The 18,789-nt window shown below is 37.1% G+C and overlaps 1 protein-coding gene across 3 annotated transcripts in view; it reads right to left on the bottom strand.

The window, feature by feature from the left end:
- Nucleotides 1-18,789, bottom strand: part of LOC119069403 — a 180,482-nt gene that overhangs the window by 103,815 nt on the left and 57,878 nt on the right. Inside the window, exon 1 of one of the 3 annotated variants that reach the window (XM_037173450.1) lies at nt 3,389-3,892. The exons of the other annotated variants lie outside the window; for them this stretch is intronic. Coding sequence (XP_037029345.1) covers nt 3,389-3,403 — 15 coding nt within the window. The 5' untranslated portion in view covers nt 3,404-3,892. Of the gene's footprint in view, nt 1-3,388; nt 3,893-18,789 lie in introns of those variants that run through there. 3 annotated transcript variants of the gene reach the window in all.

Below are 18,789 nucleotides of genomic sequence, written 5' to 3'. Positions count from 1 at the left end.
TTAAAAGCCACTAAAACAAACAACTCAACAAAAGTGTGTAGAGAATGTAAATAAGCGAAACAAAATAGGACACCTGCAAAATCATGAAATCACTTTAAACCATTTTTGAATGAAATTCGATGTAAAAGTAATGGTTATTTGGATCAAGGCCAGGGCGGCAATCGCACATGTTGAATCTTTAGCCCCGTACGAAGTACAAAGGGGCCTATAGGATTACGATGCCGTGTGTAATTGATGGAATTCGAAGCAGACGGTAAGGGCAAAGTGTTTGCCTATGTTCATAGATGACGAATCCGCAATAAAAATTTTGTCTGTCCGTCTGTCCGTCACGTCGATATCTTGAGTAAATCAAATCCGATTTCAAATTTTTTTTTTTCGTAAGATAGTCGAAATAGTGAGGCTAAGTTCGAAGATGGGCATATTCGGGTCGGCCCTTCGTGAGTTAGGGCCACTTAAGTGATTTAAGGTCTTTTGGTGATATTTATGGCAAAATAAACGATGGAAATATAAATGACACGGCAAAAGATAGGTATTGTCAATACCAATCCAGGAAAAAAAAGTTGTTTAAAATCGGGTGAGTGGACCGTCAGTTAGGGCCTTAGAAGTGAAAGGCTTACTATGTGTATTTTACATAGAACTCGAGTAAATTTCATTCGTTTCTCGTAATTTTTGTTTGATTTGGAAGGTAATCGAAGGCCGAATAGAATGTTGTTGAAAAAAAATTAAATTTAGGTCCTTGGCCTAAGGCCGCTACTAGGGCTTTTTGTGTATTTATACTCAATAAATTAAAATTTTAGGGCTATTTGAAATTTTTGTTTTATTTGAAAGGAACGTCGTACGGGGCTTCGTAATTGCGCTATGCGCAATTTCTAAGATGTACACATTACATAATAATTTTACTTTAACTACATTAACCGGCGCAATAGGCTTACGGTCAAAGTAGGGTGACATACGCACTAGGGTCACGTACGCACTAGATATACGGGTTTGTACGGGGCTCAGTCGCAGCAAACGCTAGGACTGTTCTGATGGCTCGTTTTACGTCGTGCCATGTGATTCACACAACTTTTCATTACAATATCTACGAATGTAATTTGAGCTTCCTAAAGTATAAAGTAAAGTAATGATTAGATGTGTATGTATGATCTGAACTTGAACTTGAACTTTGATATTTGGGTTTCGATTTAGTTGTGTGTTGCTGAAGATGGAAGATAGATCTTCCGAAATGCATTCGACTTAAAAAAATGTTTAATTTTTTTTAGAAATAAATTAAAAGTTCACAGGTGGAATCAATAAAGGAGTTTTATTTATTTCCCCAGTAATTTTCCAAAACACGTTCTAACTGATGAAATTTACCGAAATAAGCTGAAATATGCGGGGGTCCAGGGGGCGGTAGCATCCTGGTAAAAGAGAAATTAACGTTCTTTTCTATCACAACAATCACAGCGATCACAACAACACCAGGCAACATTGCACTCAACACAAAAAAAAAATCTTTAGAATTTATTCTGACACATTTCACAAACTTGTGCAAATTTACTTCAGGATTTCGAATTCTACTAAATAAGTAAGCGTCATGATTTATATCAGCGACAAATTACTTGTTGAGAAGAACTTCGCTCTTGTTCTTTTTAGTTATCCATTCCAACACACTCAAAATTGTTTTGTAACTACATGTACAGCTGTTTTATACGGTTGAACTCTTATGAGTCTTATTAGTACTGGCTATTCGTACGCGGAAGGGGCTGTTTATGGAAAAAACGAATATGATTTTCGCGGTGTTTTAGCACTCGAGTTCGAATAGTCAAATCCAATGTGAATAGTCTAATCAGCCAAAATTAAAACTGTTTCAGAAAATTATTTTCATTTTAGTAACAAATTTTCAACTTAATTATCAGTACTAAACGCGCACGTATTAAAGCTTATAAGGAAATTAGGTTCTAAAATTCTTTAAACTGTCTTCTAGACTGTATGGAAGTCTGTAATTTGATATACCGTACGGGCCTCTCAAATTCATTGGTTTTCTTTTTCAACTTGTGATTTAGTTGATTCAAAATACAGCAAAGAAGAAATACACATCTTCAGAAGACCAATTATTCAAATACACAGACGTTTTAAACATATAATTCAACAAAAATGTCTAGCAAACACGATATTACCGAGATTGCTTATATGATAATTACATGACGTAAAATTACATATTCTAAATCATGATTTTTGAAAGAAAAAAATAAATTGATTTGAAGGACACCGTTTTAAAGTTGTGTTGTTGTTGGTTTTTGTCATGGACGTGTAATGAACATGCCAAGAACAAAACAGAATTACTCATAGAGGCCGCATGTACGTACATAAATTGTGTCAAGTCAAAAATGTTTTATAATCGAGTTTTTGTCTTTTTTGAGCGCTATGGAACTCCCAAATAACATTTTTAAGGAAAGGTTTCCGCCTTAATGTTCCACACAAACCGATAAAAATACACAACCGAACAGAAAAAACTGGACGAACAAATATTTTAACGATTAAAAATTACCTTGAACGTTTTCGGGATCTATGAACCCATCTACAGGAGGTGATAAACCGAACTGTTGATCTCAAATTGATCAAATCGTCGTCAGGTTGATCAAATTAAAAATTACCTAACAATTCCGTGAGATATTCTGCCAAGCCAGTGTAAACAAAAATTACCACAAATGTCATTAGGTAATGAATCATTTCCGAGGGGAGCTGCGAGTAAAAAAATAATTGCGGAACTGCTAAGTCTCCGCTAATATTTCAGAAAGTCTGATCAATGTAACTTGAATTCTTTGGGAGAATCGTCGAAAAGTAAATAATCAAAGTTGTGCCTAGATTTTGAAATGTTTATTTTTCGATTAACAAAATTTTCGATGGAGAAATATTTTTCCTCTTTACAATTACGAATTATGACAACGATATTCGTCAGGCTTGATTTCTCGGGCCGGCATGAAAAAAATTATCTTCCCAGGAAACCTATTTCACGGTCATATTTATCACTATTTCGCAATTGTCTGTTCGGGAAAGACAACATTTCCTGGAGACAGTATTTTTCCTTATGCCTGTTCGCCATTGTAAAGCCTATAAAAAGCTGGCTTCAGCCGGCTTACAATCGGCTGGAAATTTTCGACAGATTTTTTTTTTCCAATTTTCCCGAATTTCAACTCAAAATTGCGTTTTGTAAGCCGCCGTTTTTTAGTTTTTAAGATTGGGCCCTACGATGGATGTGCACCATGAAGAATGAGTGAGAGTAGTCTGAAGTCACATGGATAGATTCCGATTTAATTTACTAGTTGGCGAAGTTACGCGCACTTCACCTCTAACTTTTCCAAAATATATCCTTCAATATGAATGTGTGAACTAATTTTGAACTCACCTGAACCAAATACATATTTATATATCCAAAATCGAATTGTATGACAAGTAGAAAATTTTAATCCTTGCAATTTGTTCTTATTTTCTATGAAAAATAATCAGCCAACGGAAGGTTTTGAAGGAAAATTTGGTCTCGTTTTTGCTTAACATTCACTAAATACACACATTGTACGTGTATACAAATCCTGTCAATTGGATTATTCTCTTCACTAGGACATAACTAAAAAAAAAACAATTATAAATCCATTTATAATCAAGTATATCCCATTCAGATTACGCCAACACTCTTTCAGTTTATGACTGGCAACTATATTTTTTTCGTCTTCACTATATTACAATAAGACCACACGACAAACAGACAATTTCATTTTCCACACCTTCAACGCGAAAAAAAAGTTGTAAAATATGCAACAAACAAAATATTACAAAAGAGGCGGCGACGACGATGTATTTATTATACTTTTCTTTCTCCGGCGATATCAGAAATATCGGTCTTTTCTCTAAGACGGTATAGAGAGGAATGAAGCCAACTTACGATCGAAGAAACTATAATTTCTTGTTGTGTATGTATTTATAAATGTGTACTCTACCTGTCTGCGTTCGCAGGCAATACAACATGCTATATGAATATGCTTTCGGGGCAATATAATGTATGTCTTACAAATTTTATTTTGTTGTGTGGTTAGTATATCACATCACATATATTCACATATTTATAACTTGTGCGTTCATACGACGCGATTTTAACAGTGTAAACAGTGGCAGCAGGGGCGCCGACTTCTAAGGTCAAGCGAGGCTCGAACACCACTACTCGAATGATGAGAACCCCTACATCTTTCCAGTTTTACTTGAAAGAGCACCACTACTCCCAGATTCGCTTGTTGTATGAGCACCACTACTCACAAGTCGGCGTCCCTGAGTGGCAGTATGATGGTTTTTGTTTTTCGGATCGTTTTAATTTGGAAAATATTGTCGGGTTTTATTGTTCAGTGATCTGGAATTGATTGGATTATTGAACATTTCTTAAGTGGAGGTAGTTCTCGAATATTTAACCAATGAACTAAAAACGGTAAAAAGCGAGACGCCCTTGTCAATTTATAGCTCTTAAACCTAACGATATTTATCGATTGAAATGCAGCAATAAAATGTCTGACAAAATCCACAATTTTTTGCCTAGAACATTGCCTACCAGACTTTTTGCATAATAGCACGCAGACGACAAGAATTCACTTGACTATTCCCGTTGACCAATTTGTTGTTGACGAATTGAATCACGGCAGAGTAAAACCAGGCAGAAGCGCTTTACTTGAAGCTTAACTATCTATTAGTCTACAGCTATCAAAAATTAGGTATTATCACATTTTTGTTAGCCCCGTACGAAGTACGAAGGGGCTTATAGGATTACGATGCCGTGTGTAATTGATGGAATTCGAAGCAGACGGTAAGGGCAAAGTGTTTGCCTATGTTCATAGATGACGAATCCGCAATAAAAATTTGGGCCGTCTGTCCGTCTGTCTGTCACGTCGATATCTTGAGTAAATCAAATCCGATTCCAAATTTTTTTTTTCCCTGAAAGATAGTCAAAATAGTGAGGCTAGCTAAGTTCGAAGATGGGCATATTCGGGTCGGCCCTTCGTGAGTTAGGGCCACCTAAGTGATTTAAGGTCTTTTGGTGATATTTATGGCAAAATAAACGATGGAAATGTAAATGACACGGCAAATGATAGGTATTGTCAATACCAATCCAGAAAAAAAACGTTTTTAAAAATCGGGTGAGTGGACCGTGAGTTGGGGCCTTAGAAGTGAAAAGCTACTAGGGCCTAGAGGTGTGCGCCGATCTTAAAATAGTCGGCGGCGGTGCGCCGACTGGTAAGGGATCGGCGGTGGCGCGCCGGCAGAAATTTATAGTCGGCGGCGGTGCGCCGATCGGCGCGCCGATAAATTTACAAAAAATCTAAACTTTCGAAAATAATGCAAAACATTTGAAAAAGCGTGCGCAATCCTTTTTCCGAACACTGAATTCTTACTATCTTGCGATCTGAAGTATCAACCACTTATACAAGGGGAATCAACTGAGACGTATCTCACCTTTTATATTTTGAATGTACAATCACTGACCTATTATTTTAAAAACATCTAATTTAATGAATCCAAGAATGATTAGTGAGTTTGCGTAAATGACATATAAGCTATAAGTCAAATTATAAGTTGGAAATTTTAAGTCACATCTTCATACTAGATGTTCTGCAGGTTTCTTATTTCCAACTTATAATTTATGTCATTTACGCAAACTCACTACTATTATCTTTCGATTTATGCAATAACCGTTCCCGTTGCCTTTAGTCCATCTTCGATGTAGGAGTGAGATCGTATTAGAAGGTTTTCGCAAATAAGAGATTTAGATAAACTTAAATTTATAAGTAATAAGACTACGCCAAATTGATTTTTTTCCCAACTTTTTTACATAAAGCAGCTAAAAATTGAAAATAAAGATACCAGTGTCTCGTCTTTTGACGAAAAAACTTGAAACCGGAAAGATTTTCCACTTTATAAATTCCTGAAACACGTGATTTGCGCCATTTTCCACCCAAATTCCACATAAGGTCTTAAGTTTGCCACTTTACAATTACAGTAGTATTCACCGAGTTTTGACTGATTCACTGTATTTTGTTCTCTTCCTTCTTTCTCTTATCTGCATCAACAGACAATAAAAGAAACTTTGTCTGCCGTCTGCCGCGCTCCATTCCATTGCACAGAAAATAGAGTAACGTACCCAAGGGTTCACGTTAAGTGAGGATACAGAAAATACAAATGCTGTGTGCTATGTGTATTTTACATATAACTCGAGCAAATTTCATCCGTTTTTCGTATATTTTGTTTCATTTGGAAGGTAATCAAAGGCCGAATAGAATGTAGTTGAAAAAAAAATTTGGATCCTCGGACTGAGGCCGATACTAGGCCCTATGTGTATTTATACTCAATAAATTAAAATTTTAGGGCTATTTGAAATTTTTGTTTTATTTGAAAGGAACGTCGTACGGGGCTTCGTAATTGCGCTATGCGCAATTTCTAAGATGTACACATTACATAATAATTTTACTTTAACTACTTTAACCGGCGCATAGGCTTACGGTCAAAGTAGGGTGACAGACGCACTAGGGTCACGTACGCAATAGATATACGGGATTGTACGGGGCTCAGTCGCAGCAAACGCTCCGACTGTTCTGATGGCTCGTTTTATGTAGGATCTGATATTTCTTGTCACAAGCATTCTGACAGCTGTTATATTGAATGAAATATTTGAATTTTACCCAGTCGAAATTTTTGTCGCACACATGTACTGGGATACAAACCAAAAAACCATTCAATATCAAGACTGTCAAATCTGTGGCTCCGAGAATTATGTAGAATCTGTTGAAAACGAAAATGTGATAATAAATATTAAGGGACTTCTTTAAAAAATTTCTTCTTAAATGAAAAAACTCTGAGTCAACGAGAAAACAAACTTTTTTATTTAAATTGCACTTAACATAATAATAAACATGATAATAAATAAAAAATTTTAATTGTAATATTTTGCGAATGAACGACTCCTGCCTGGTTTTACTGTGTCTTGTTGAATCGTTCATGGTATGCAAAACACAGCTTGTATCAATCGAATTGAAAATTTTAGTTGGTGAGGTCACTGAATAGTATGTCAGCCTACTGGGTTTGACTCTCTTTATCTTGGACATATCACGATTTAAAAATGTCGAAATTTCGACTTTAGCTGACTATAGCTACGTGGTTACATTGTCGAGGGAAGCCATTTCAACACAAATTAGCTTAGAATTAGTCCCTCTATCCGTTGCGATAAAAATTTGTATTCAAATTGACTCGTCGGTTCCGCACGGCCATGAGTGCCGGTTCTCCGAAACGGCTGGATAGATCCGCGAACTTAATGTGGTTCCCTATAGTACTCGAGTCCTTCAATAAGAATATGAAAAACAAGGCATCAGAACAGTCGGAGCGTTTGCTCCGTACGACCCGCAATCCTATTTCGTCCGTAACCATAATACGTCCGTAGCCGTAATACGCCCGGAACCCTAATACGTCTACAACCCTCTAATGCGTCTGTTACCAAAATGCAAGTCAAGTTGGGCATGGACATGCTTTTCCATGCGAAACATGATTTTTCATGCGAAACATGCTTTTTCATGCGAAACATGCTTTTCCATGCGAAACATACTTTTCATACGAAACATACTTTCCATTCGAAATATGTTTTCCATGCGAAACGTGTTTTCCATGCAAAACGCGTTTTCCATACGAAACATGTTTTCCATTCGAAATATGTTTTCCATGCAAAACAATATCTTTTCATAGAAAATTTTTATTTTTTTTTAATTTAAATTTTCAAATTTTGCACCATATCGACGTTACTTTCTACTCTTTTACATCCATGGCATGAAATGTCAACCGACGCATACATTTGCATCAAACGAGCCGTCAGAACAGTCGGAGCGTTTGCTGCGACTGAGCCCCGTACGAACCCGTACATCTATTGCGCACGTGACCCTAGTTCGTCCGTAGCCCTACTCTTCCCGTAAACGTCGGTAAAGTAAAATTCTTATGAAATTTGTACGTCTTAAAAATTGCGCATAGCGCAATTACGAAGCCCCGTACGATGTTACTTTCAAACGTAACACAAATTTCAAATCGACCTACAATTTCCTCAGTCCTATATTAACCTATATTTACCTATAAATAAACAATTTACTTTTAAATATGCTAGTATATAGCTCAAAATAACTATCTATACCGTTATATAGCTCAATATACTATATATATATATATCTTATATATAGATATCCATATTTGGGATCCTTGAAACACCAGACGCACATAACCAATCACTTCCCACTGATCAATAACTTTGTAAGAATTATTTTCACCGATTTATATTGTTTTTACAAAAATCCAAAATGGCGGCCGACGGCCATTTTGTTAGGAGGTGGAAAGTAGTACGGCTGCTTTACATTCGTTAGTACCTTTCAAACAAAAAAAAATTCATGAAATTTGGTCAAATTTTGTTACTCGAGATATTAACAAAAAACACCACCTTCACTCTACGGCCGAGTAGCCTCATATAAGCTCACTCCAAGAGACCAAGCTCACGCTCCGGTGAACCGATTTTCATGAACTTTTTTTTCCCTGATTGGTACGGTCAATACCTATCTAATAAAGCAAAATCTATCTAAATCCTTTCAAATTTGGCCAACGTTCAAGCAAAAACGGGTTGCCGCCCTGTACCTAGTTCACACCAAGGGGTCTAACTCACGAGTCGGTCATCCAATTTCCATAAACTTCTTTTTCGTCGATCGGTATTGTAAATACCTTTCATTTGACGTATCACTTACAAGTGTAGCCTTTAAATGGCCAGAGATATCTTCGGAAAACGTTAGATCACTTATGGGGCCCCAGCTCGGGAGGGGTCGACCCAAAATCGCCCATCTTCGAACTTAGCCTCACTATTTTGACTATCTTTCAGGGAAAAAAAAATTTTGAAATCGGATTTGATATACTCAAGATATCGACGTGACAGACAGACGGACAGACGGCCCAAATTTTTATTGCGGATTCGTCATCTATGAACATAGGCAAACACTTTGCCCTTACCGTCTGCTTCGAATTCCATCAATTACACACGGCATCGTAATCCTATAAGCCCCTTCGTACTTCGTACTGGGCTAACAACCCACTGTTGCCATTTTCATCGAACTCCTGATTGTAAAATTAACTGAGTTTGTTTGTTTACATGGACCAGCTGGTCAAACAGATGAATCAAAATAGTGCACAAAATTGAAAGTCGGCCACTGTAAGGCCGCTTGTGGCCCTATGTGGTTTTTGCACATAAATCGAGAATATTTCATCAGATTTCGCTACTTTTGATTTCGTTTCACAGATAATTCAATACCGAAAGAAAATTGGTAAAAAAAAAGTTGTAAATTCGAGAAGTACTTCGTACGGGCTTTTCTAATTGCGCTAAGCGCAATTTTAAAGATGAACGCTTACAGTTAATTTCCAAAAATAGACAATGATGTCAAGTACGCAATAAGGTTACGGAAGCATTTTGATAAGGGTTACGGGCTTATTAAGGCTACGGACGTATAATGGTTTCTGGCAAAATAGGTTTACGGGTCGTACGGGGCTCAGTCGCAGTAAACGCTCCGACTGTTCTGATGCCTTGTTTAATAAGGCCTGGCTACCCAAAGGCACCTCATCTGTTGAACGATGAAATTTTATAAGAAACATTTCGTTCAAACGAAATATTATTGGGAGGTCCTTTGAGCATTGCCTGTAGAGCCAATCCGGGCATGATTTTAGTAGGATGACATATGAGGCAGGATGATGGCGACGCCACGCTAGTCAGACAGAATTTAACTTGGATTAAGTTTTTGTCCCGTATGGGTTCATTTTCAGTGTAGAGTAGAGGTTAAAGTACGATAGGTGGATGCTTTTCCTCACAGGCACTAAAAGGAAATATTAAATTTCGTGGTAGTTAACTGCATTATTTAGGATCATCCAATTCCTCCGATACCGTGTAAAAAGCCTGCTATTTAACGTAGAAAATTCGAATTCAATGAAGATTCTAGTTTGAAGGTCGGAATATAGACGACATACCTCGATAGACGTTTCTTGCCATCAAAAAAGTTGCAGAACCAATTTTATTCCTAAACGTAGCGAATCATGATCCGTTAATCGGTGAAGGCCAGAAAAACACACGAGAACTTGGGATTTTATCGTTTTCAGTGGATAAGTAAAAAAAATGAAGCAACCGTGGCAAAAAATGAGATAAATGTTATCGGCTGCCGATTGTCGAGACGAAATAATATAAAACGTTACGGGTTAAAGTTGTTCCAAGTCTTATAAGACCTGTAAGATTTCTTTAACATTTTCAGTCTACATCAAATTAATCTTATCAAAAAACACTTAAAGGGTAAATGGGACGCCAGTGACTTACAAAATAACTAATATCGCTGAGGGTGACGCAATGTGCGTCGTACGCAAAAGTTTTATAAACAAAAAATTGACTCAAAAAATTTGTGAAAGAAAATTTTACAAAAAGAAATTTGCGTCACAAGTGGCAGGTAATGATTCCAACAATTCCCTACAAGAAATACTTCCTAGAACAACACACACCTTTCACCACATTACCATCCATATCATGCACCAAAATATACAACACACACAAATAGACTTTTATATGGAGACTTTGCTCTAGCTCCCACGATATGGATTTTTTCCAACTTTTGAACATTCCATTCTTATTTTTGGGCCAATATTAGCCTATAACCAAAATTTCAGAAAAGTCTATAGAAACGTTTAGGAGTTGCTGGATCCACTTTTCCATAGAAACTAACTAACTAACGTAGGCGATTTCAGTTATCTGAAAAAACGAAATTTTGCTTATTTTCATACAAACATCAATATTTCTCGTTGAACTCGTATGGATTCCTAGATTCTAGATATCCTAGATTGGGGGTCGTTAAAGTTAAGGGGAGAAGTCAAAAAGTTGCTGCAAATATGCTTTGCCATCCTCAAAATGTTTTTGGTAGTGGACTTGCGTCACGCACTAACGTGCGGGCATGATCCGACCTATTATTGCCCTTCAGCCATTTTTCTTCTCTGTTCTCGTATTTTTTCCACATAAATATCGTGACACAACGTACAACAATACGTTCTTCGCACAGGCATCAAGATTTCATTTCAAAACAAAAACGCATGCCGCGCGAAAATACAAACCGAAATTACTTTATGAATTAAACCATCATCGTGAGGATTATAAACAGAATTTATCTTAACTTGGGTGAATGTGACTGCGTATGTATGCATAATTTTATAAAATGTGTTGTTACATTACACATGGGTTTCCTATGGAGTGGCCCGCTATATGGAGAGTATGTATTATCTGTCAGACATAAGTAAAAGTTGAATGAAATGGCATTTTATGTAATGAGATTACCATTAAATACCGAGCCGAAGATGAAAGCATTAGTTTGAATGAAAAAAGAAATATTTTCAAGAAGAGAGAAATAAACAGAAAAAAATCGCACCTTTTTTAGAGATTGAATCGTTCAATTGAACCGACCAACAATTATACATCGAAACGAATCGGCGTACACTTCATTTTACGATGAAACTGAATTAACAGTTAGGGTGGGTCGTTTGGATTTTTTTTCTTCAAGATTTTGGGGTTATCTTTTTGAAGGTCAATCGGCCGATTCATATTAACGAGTCTCTCTGTTTTTCTTATTCCCGCAAGTAGTATGATACCCTTTGTTCTCGAAATTGCTGATCACACACGCACGCTTAGAGACAACTGACGTAATGTGTGCATATTGCGTGAATTGGAATTTATGAAAAATAACCAACGACATGACTCTTGCTCTTGCTAACTATTTTGAGGTGAGTGTCTATATCTGTTTTATATGTTCATTGGGGAAGGAGACATTGGGACGAATTGGGTGGGGGAGAGGGATTAGGGCAAGGTTTTAATTTACATAGCCTTAACACTGACAATATTTTCCAAATGAATGGATATTTTTCATATGAATTAAATTTTAGATATCTTCACAAAGCACCAATGGAGCATTCTGGTGTGAAGTCGTTAATAAACTGTCACACAGATCTGGCTTGTTCCATAATTTTTTGTGACAGGTTGCATGCCTTTATGAACGACAATCTGATCTTTTGATTGTTACAGACAGCGTGGGGATTTGGATCGGAAATTTTTTGTGTTAACGATTCAAGAAACATTTTTGGACCCAAATATCTCCGCTTTATAATCAGGGTGAAATATATACCCCAAAGTTCTGTCGGTCTTTGCAAAGATCGGTAAGTTTTGCGTTTAATTTCATTAAAAATGGTTATTTGGATCACAAGGGACGAAAGTAAAAAAATTCAACCATGTGCGAAGTTTGCAGCCCGTGGTCGAAGGCCAGGGCGGCAATCGCACAGGTTGAATTTTTTTACTTTCGTCCCTTGTGATCCATACAACTTTTCATTACAATAACTACGAAAATTGTAATTTGAGCTTCCTAAACACGTTCCAACTGATAAAATTTACCGAAATAAGCTGAAATATGCGGGGGTATGCTGCCGCCCCCTGGGAAAAGAAAAATTAATAAATTATTGGCAACGTTCTTTTCTATCACAACAATCACAGCGATCACAACGACACCAGACGGAACACATGTTGTTGCTGTCATTTACTTTCGAATCCTCGTTTGAGAGCCGAAAATGCTTTCGCTCCTCTGTTGTTGCTGTCATTTACTTTCGCATCTTCGTTTGGGGGGCGAAAGTACTTTCGCACCTCTTGTGATGTCGTGGCTTACTGAGAGTTGAATTTTTAAACTTTCGCATCTCATTCGGGAAGCGAAAATTACAATTTTCGTAGTTAGTGTAATGAAATAGTCATTTGTGTACCTGTTTTGGACGATTGATTTTAGGCAATTTCGCGGATTGTAGGCCGAACGAAGTGAGGTCTACAAGCGAAAGTGCCTTAAATCAACCGTCCCAAACAGGTGCACATGTGAGTTTTCATGCAGAGGGCCGGAAACCCGAGAAAATTCGAAAAATTGCCCTCATTTTCGGCCCCGAAGCATGAAATAGTTATTTGGATCACAAGGGACGAAAGTAAAGAAATTCAGCCGTGTGCGAGAGTTGCTGCCCGCGCCGAAGGCAAGGGCCGCAATCGCACAGGTTGAATTTCTTTACGTCGTCCCGTGTGATCCACATAACTTTTTATCACGAGAACTACGAAAATTGATCATTCGCATCAAAAAGTTTTTTATTTTTAAATGATCAAAGACACTATGTTCATTCAAAATTTAAGTTTAAAAAAAATCTACGCGTTCAAATTAGTTTTATAAAAATAAAATTAAAATTAATTCATTTTTGCACTGACTGCGAAATCGCACCTTGTCAGCACCTTGTCAGTTTGCTGTCTACTGAAATGTATGGAATTTATGAAATTTTTATTTTTTTTGGTTGGTACCATTTGCTATGCAGTAAGTGAATATTAGCGCGAATACTTTGAATATGTAGTTTCAATTTGATTTATAAAAAAATTAAAACAATATTTACCCATGCCGTAGAAGTACTTTTGTCTTATAAAATCATAATTTATCGAAATAAAATAAAAAGTCCTGAATGCGAATGATTAATTGTAATTGAGGCACATAAACTCGAAGAAATGCGTTATTCCCTTGACTGAAAGTCAAGGGTCTTACGCCAGAAAATACCCTAAAATGTTAGTAACCATACAGTGTATGAAAAATTATCAAAACTTTAATTGTTTGTAACCATTTATTTTGTCATGACGATAACTTGAGTAATTCTTAACCGATTTTGCTGATTTTTTTTTAATTGACGAGGAATGGGATTGTTGAGGTTAAGTTCGAAGATGGGCTATGTCGGGATAAGGTTCTGGAAACTATTACAGAAAACAGGATTTTATTCTGTTGATACTTGATAATACATCATAATACACCGCTGATAATTGATATTGTGATAATTTATGATAATTTAATGTGTTGTGGCGATATTGTATGAAATGTTATCAAAAACGTAATTGTTTGTAACCATTTTTTTTTTGTAACTTGAGTAATAATTCTTAACCGATTTTAATAAAATTTCTTTTAATCGACGAGGAATGGAATTCCCGAGATTAAGGTCGGAAGCTATTCCATTTACTATGTTGACAATTGATAATTATCTCCTGCAAGCTGATATTTCATACATTACGCGTTTCTGCATATAAACACAAACACATACATAACCACAGCCTATACGATTGGATAATTCACACATAACCCACCTAGGGTAAATTTACTTTCCATCTACATATTTGAAAAAAAAAAAATTCGCCGAACGGCGGAAGCGAACACGGGACCAGCAGCATATCAACCAAACATGCTTACCACTACGCCAACAAATCACATAACGAGATGCAATTGGTGTAGTGGTTCTTAGTAACTTCTACATCGATCAAATAATCAGAGTAGTCGGAATGATGTGATTTGAACGAAATGTTGAGGTGGATAGTATATGTGTGTGAGTAAGTAAATAAAGGATTCTCTGTATGATGTTTTTTTGGTTGTGAATGCGTTTTAAAACAACATGCTTAATTAATTAATTTTAAATCCAAATTTTTGTGGTTATTTCGCTAATGTATGAAATATCAGCTTGCAGGAGATAAAACATTGTTCTACCTTGGTGTATATTTCTCGAATCACTTCTTATATACGAAGTTATTCTCGAAATATACGCCAAGGTAGAAAATGTACTATTATTGGTAATTGATCATTGATGATTCCGTCTTGGATTCCCTTCACTGAGAGAAGAAGGTACGTCTGTTTTGAATGAAGTCGTTGTCGTTCCTGTTGTCAAAGTTCGGATTAACAGTTAATTGGAACAAACTTTTAGGACTGTCGTATGACTTTTAAGAAAACAAAATAATTTACCGCATTAACTTAAGTATGGTTGCCCCTCAACAAAAAAGTACTCCTTGAGATAGCGAACTGTCAAGTAAACAAAGCAAAAATTCATTTTTTTTTCTTTCTCACGGAGTATTTTTGTGGTAAATGGAGAAATAGAAATGGTTCCTAGCGGTATTATTAATATATAGGTATTTATCTTCGCTCTGGTTACTTCATTTTCGCATTAATGCCACAGCGAAGAATTCGCCTAATTTAAAATACAATGCACTATCGGCAATTATTTTTGATTTAATGCCACCACGAAAAAGGCTGTTGGCGCAAACTTCCTTATAATACAGCCTTGGAAACCACAGCGGATCATACTGATACTGATAGTGTGAGCTGTGTGGATTGAGTGGAATTCATTGAAAACGTCAAATTCCTAACAAAAAAGACATTTGAAATGTTGGCCACTGTACCTGAAATTACATATACAGTGAGCATATAGGAACGATTCAAACGAATGCGATATTAAACATTGCAACAGAATTTTATGAGAATTTGTTTTCTTCAGCAAGACAGAGTCCAACGGAAGAAACCGAAGATAGACCAATAATAAGAAACGTGGGATCGGAGGATATGCCCGACATAACTGTTGATGAAGTCAAGGCCGCAGTAGCTGAGATGAAAAACAAAAAGTCTCCCGGAGAAGATGGTGTTCCAGTGGAAGCCCAGTGGAACTGGGTGAAGACTCCTTATTAAAGGCAATCACGGCTTTGTTTAATCAATGTCTCCAATGGGAAGAAGTACCAGAAGCCTGGGAAAATGCGGTAATTACATTGCTGCATAAAAAAGGAGACATAACAAAGCTGGAAAATTACCGACCCATAAGCCTATTGTCAACACTCTACAAGTTGTTTATGAAAATCATTACGAAGAGGAACACTAACAAGTTCGACTTCTACCAACCTGTTGAACAAGCTGCTTTCAGATCTGGTTTCAGCACAAACGACCATTTGCAGGTGATGAGAACGCTTATTGAGAAGTGTCGTGAATACAACATCGACATAGTCTTGCTATTCATAGACTTCGAAAAAGCTTTCGATTCAGTGGAAACATGGTCGATATTGGACGCATTAGACGAATGTAGAGTAGACTCAAGGTACTCCAACACAATTCGATATGTGTACAAAAATGCTACTTCATGTATAAAACTTCATAAGAGCACAGAGAAATTCAGAATTGGCCGAGGTGTAAGGCAGGGTGACACCATTTCACCGAAATTATTCACGGCGATTCTGCAGAGTATTTTTAGGAAGTTAAACTGGAGTAAAATGGGAATAAAGATAAATGGAGAGTACCTGAGCAATCTCCGCTTCGCTGATGACATTGTACCGATAGCAGCGAATCTAGGTCAGGCTCAGCTTATGCTACAACAGTTAAGTGAAGAGGCGAGCAAAGTTGGCCTCAAGATGAACTTATCGAAAACAAAAGTCATGACCAACATCGGGGACGATAGAGAAATCAAAATTGGTGACACTGTCATTGAACGAGTCGACAACTATGTATATCTAGGACATAAACTGAAGTTAGGTCTGGACAACCAAACTGCAGAAATAAGACGTAGGATTGGTCTTGCATGGGCAGCGTTCGGAAAACTCAGACTAATTTTCAAAAGCAAAATGAATAATAGTCTGAAACGCAAAGTTTTCGACACTTGTGTCCTTCCAGTGCTCACTTATGGAGCGGAAACGTTAACTTTAACAAAAGCATCCGAAGATAAATTGAGAGTGACACAAAGAGCCATGGAACGGAGTATGCTTGGAATAACACTCAGAGACAGAATGACGAATCAATGGATTCGACAACAAACCAGGGTCGTTGATGTCATGGAAAGAATAGCCTCTCTGAAATGGAGCTGGGCGGGACATATTGCAAGAAGGACAGACGAACGTTGGACCAAAAAGATCATGAACTGGCGACCATATAAAAGACGAGCTATAGGTAGACCACCAGAGAGATGGACAAACGGAATTAAGAATATTGCAGGTACAAACTGGCAGCAAATGGCAATGGATCGTACGAAATGGAAAGAAGTTGGAGAGGCCTACATCCAGCAGTGGATAGAAACAGGCTGAAAAAGAAGAAGAAGAAGAAGATGGTCAATATTTGTTCGAACTATTTTGCGTTACTTGAAACAGGGCTAGACCACATCTTCCGGGAATGGATAGTTACCGAGATTTTTTTTCGTAAAAATTTGGTTATCGGAAAATTGAGCAAAGTGTTAAAACAAAACCAACCGAAAATGTATGCATGGAAAGGTAATTTTACATTTTCGATTACAGGGACATTTTAACTGGTTACCGGGAAGAAAACATTATTTCCATGGCCGGCATCTTCCTTAATGTGTTGCCCCGTATGATCAACCATTTATTCTGATAAAATAATGTGAAAACTTGATCCAGCCTAATCGAACCTACTAATGTATCGGAACTGCTGAGTGTTTTTTACTTGAAGCAAAATCCATGTTAGAATCGTAGTTTCAGTAGAAATGAAATGTGTAAAAAAAAACGGTTTTTAATGTCACACCAAACATAACAAACAATACTCTGATTTTGGCATTTAAAAAAAAACAAGCAAGTCACGCTATAAATTCAATAGAAGCTTTTCGGCTCAAGTTCTTTAAAGTTCATTCGCACAAATTATGTTTTCGGGTATCTCTATGCCAATTTCATAGAACTGAATTGATTTACCGCCTGTAAAGCACAAAACATAGATCATAATAATCACTGTGCACTTTGATAGGCACGGTGGTCCCGGAACGTGCAGAAATGTGCGGGTCAGAGCTCGAGGATTACCGGGGGCGAGCAAAGTAAAGCTTTCATACTCACCAACCCGCAGTAGCAAGCGTGGTGTTTTAATGCTAAAAACCTTCAAACGAAGCCATAACGAATTATACATTGCCACATATAATGCCAGAACATTGTCGTCAAGACAAAAAATGCAAGAAATGGAAGAAGAGCTAGAAAAGATAAAATGGGATGTTGTGGGAGTGAGCGAAGTGAGAAAACCTGGAGAGGAATGCCTGAAATTACAATCAGGGCATACATTCTTCTACCGAGGAAGTGACAGTCAGATGCTGATGCACGGTGTCGGATTGTTCATAAACAAGCGGTGGTCGGATCGCATAATTCACACGAAAAGCATATCCGATCGAGTGATATACGTAAGCCTGAAGATAAATAACAGATACAGTGTCAAATTAATTCAGGTTTACGCACCCACGTCCACTCATGATGACGAAGAAGTAGAAAGATTCTATGAAGATGTCGAGAAAGCTCTGGACGAAAACCCTTCACATTACCAATATCTAATCGGTGATTTCAATGCGAAGCTGGGAAAACGAGAAGAAGACTCCGAAGTTTCTGTTGGTAGTTTTAGCAACGACCAAAGAAATGAGCGTGGAAATACTTTACTCAACTTCTTACAGCAACACAATTTGTACGCAATGAATTCATTTTTTGCAGGAAAGCCTCAACGGAAATGGACTTGGGCTAGTGCAGATGGTGTAACGAAAAATGAGATCGATTACATCATAACTGGCTGTAAGTCAACCGTTAAGAACGTTACGGTCCTAAACAATTTTTCAACCGGTAGTGATCACCGAATGGTTCGTGCAAGAGTCACGTTAAATACCAGATTTCAAAGATCACAACTAGTTCAGAAAAGTGAAAGGATTGACGTACAACGGCTTTACACACAAAATGAAGAATTTGCTACGAAAATGACTGCCGAATTAGATAACGTCAACAATCAATGTGAAACATTGGACGAATTGAATACCAAAATCGTCGATACAATAATGGGTTTCATGAAATCCAAATGCAAATCCGTCCAAGGGAAAGAATCAAAACTCAGCAGAGAAACATTAGACCTGATC

This window comes from Bradysia coprophila (genome assembly GCF_014529535.1).
Source record: "Bradysia coprophila strain Holo2 chromosome X unlocalized genomic scaffold, BU_Bcop_v1 contig_34, whole genome shotgun sequence".
Lineage (NCBI taxonomy): Eukaryota > Metazoa > Arthropoda > Insecta > Diptera > Sciaridae > Bradysia > Bradysia coprophila.
The sequence above is the reverse complement of the archived record's forward strand: the minus strand, read 5'-3'. Positions and strand labels throughout refer to the sequence as shown.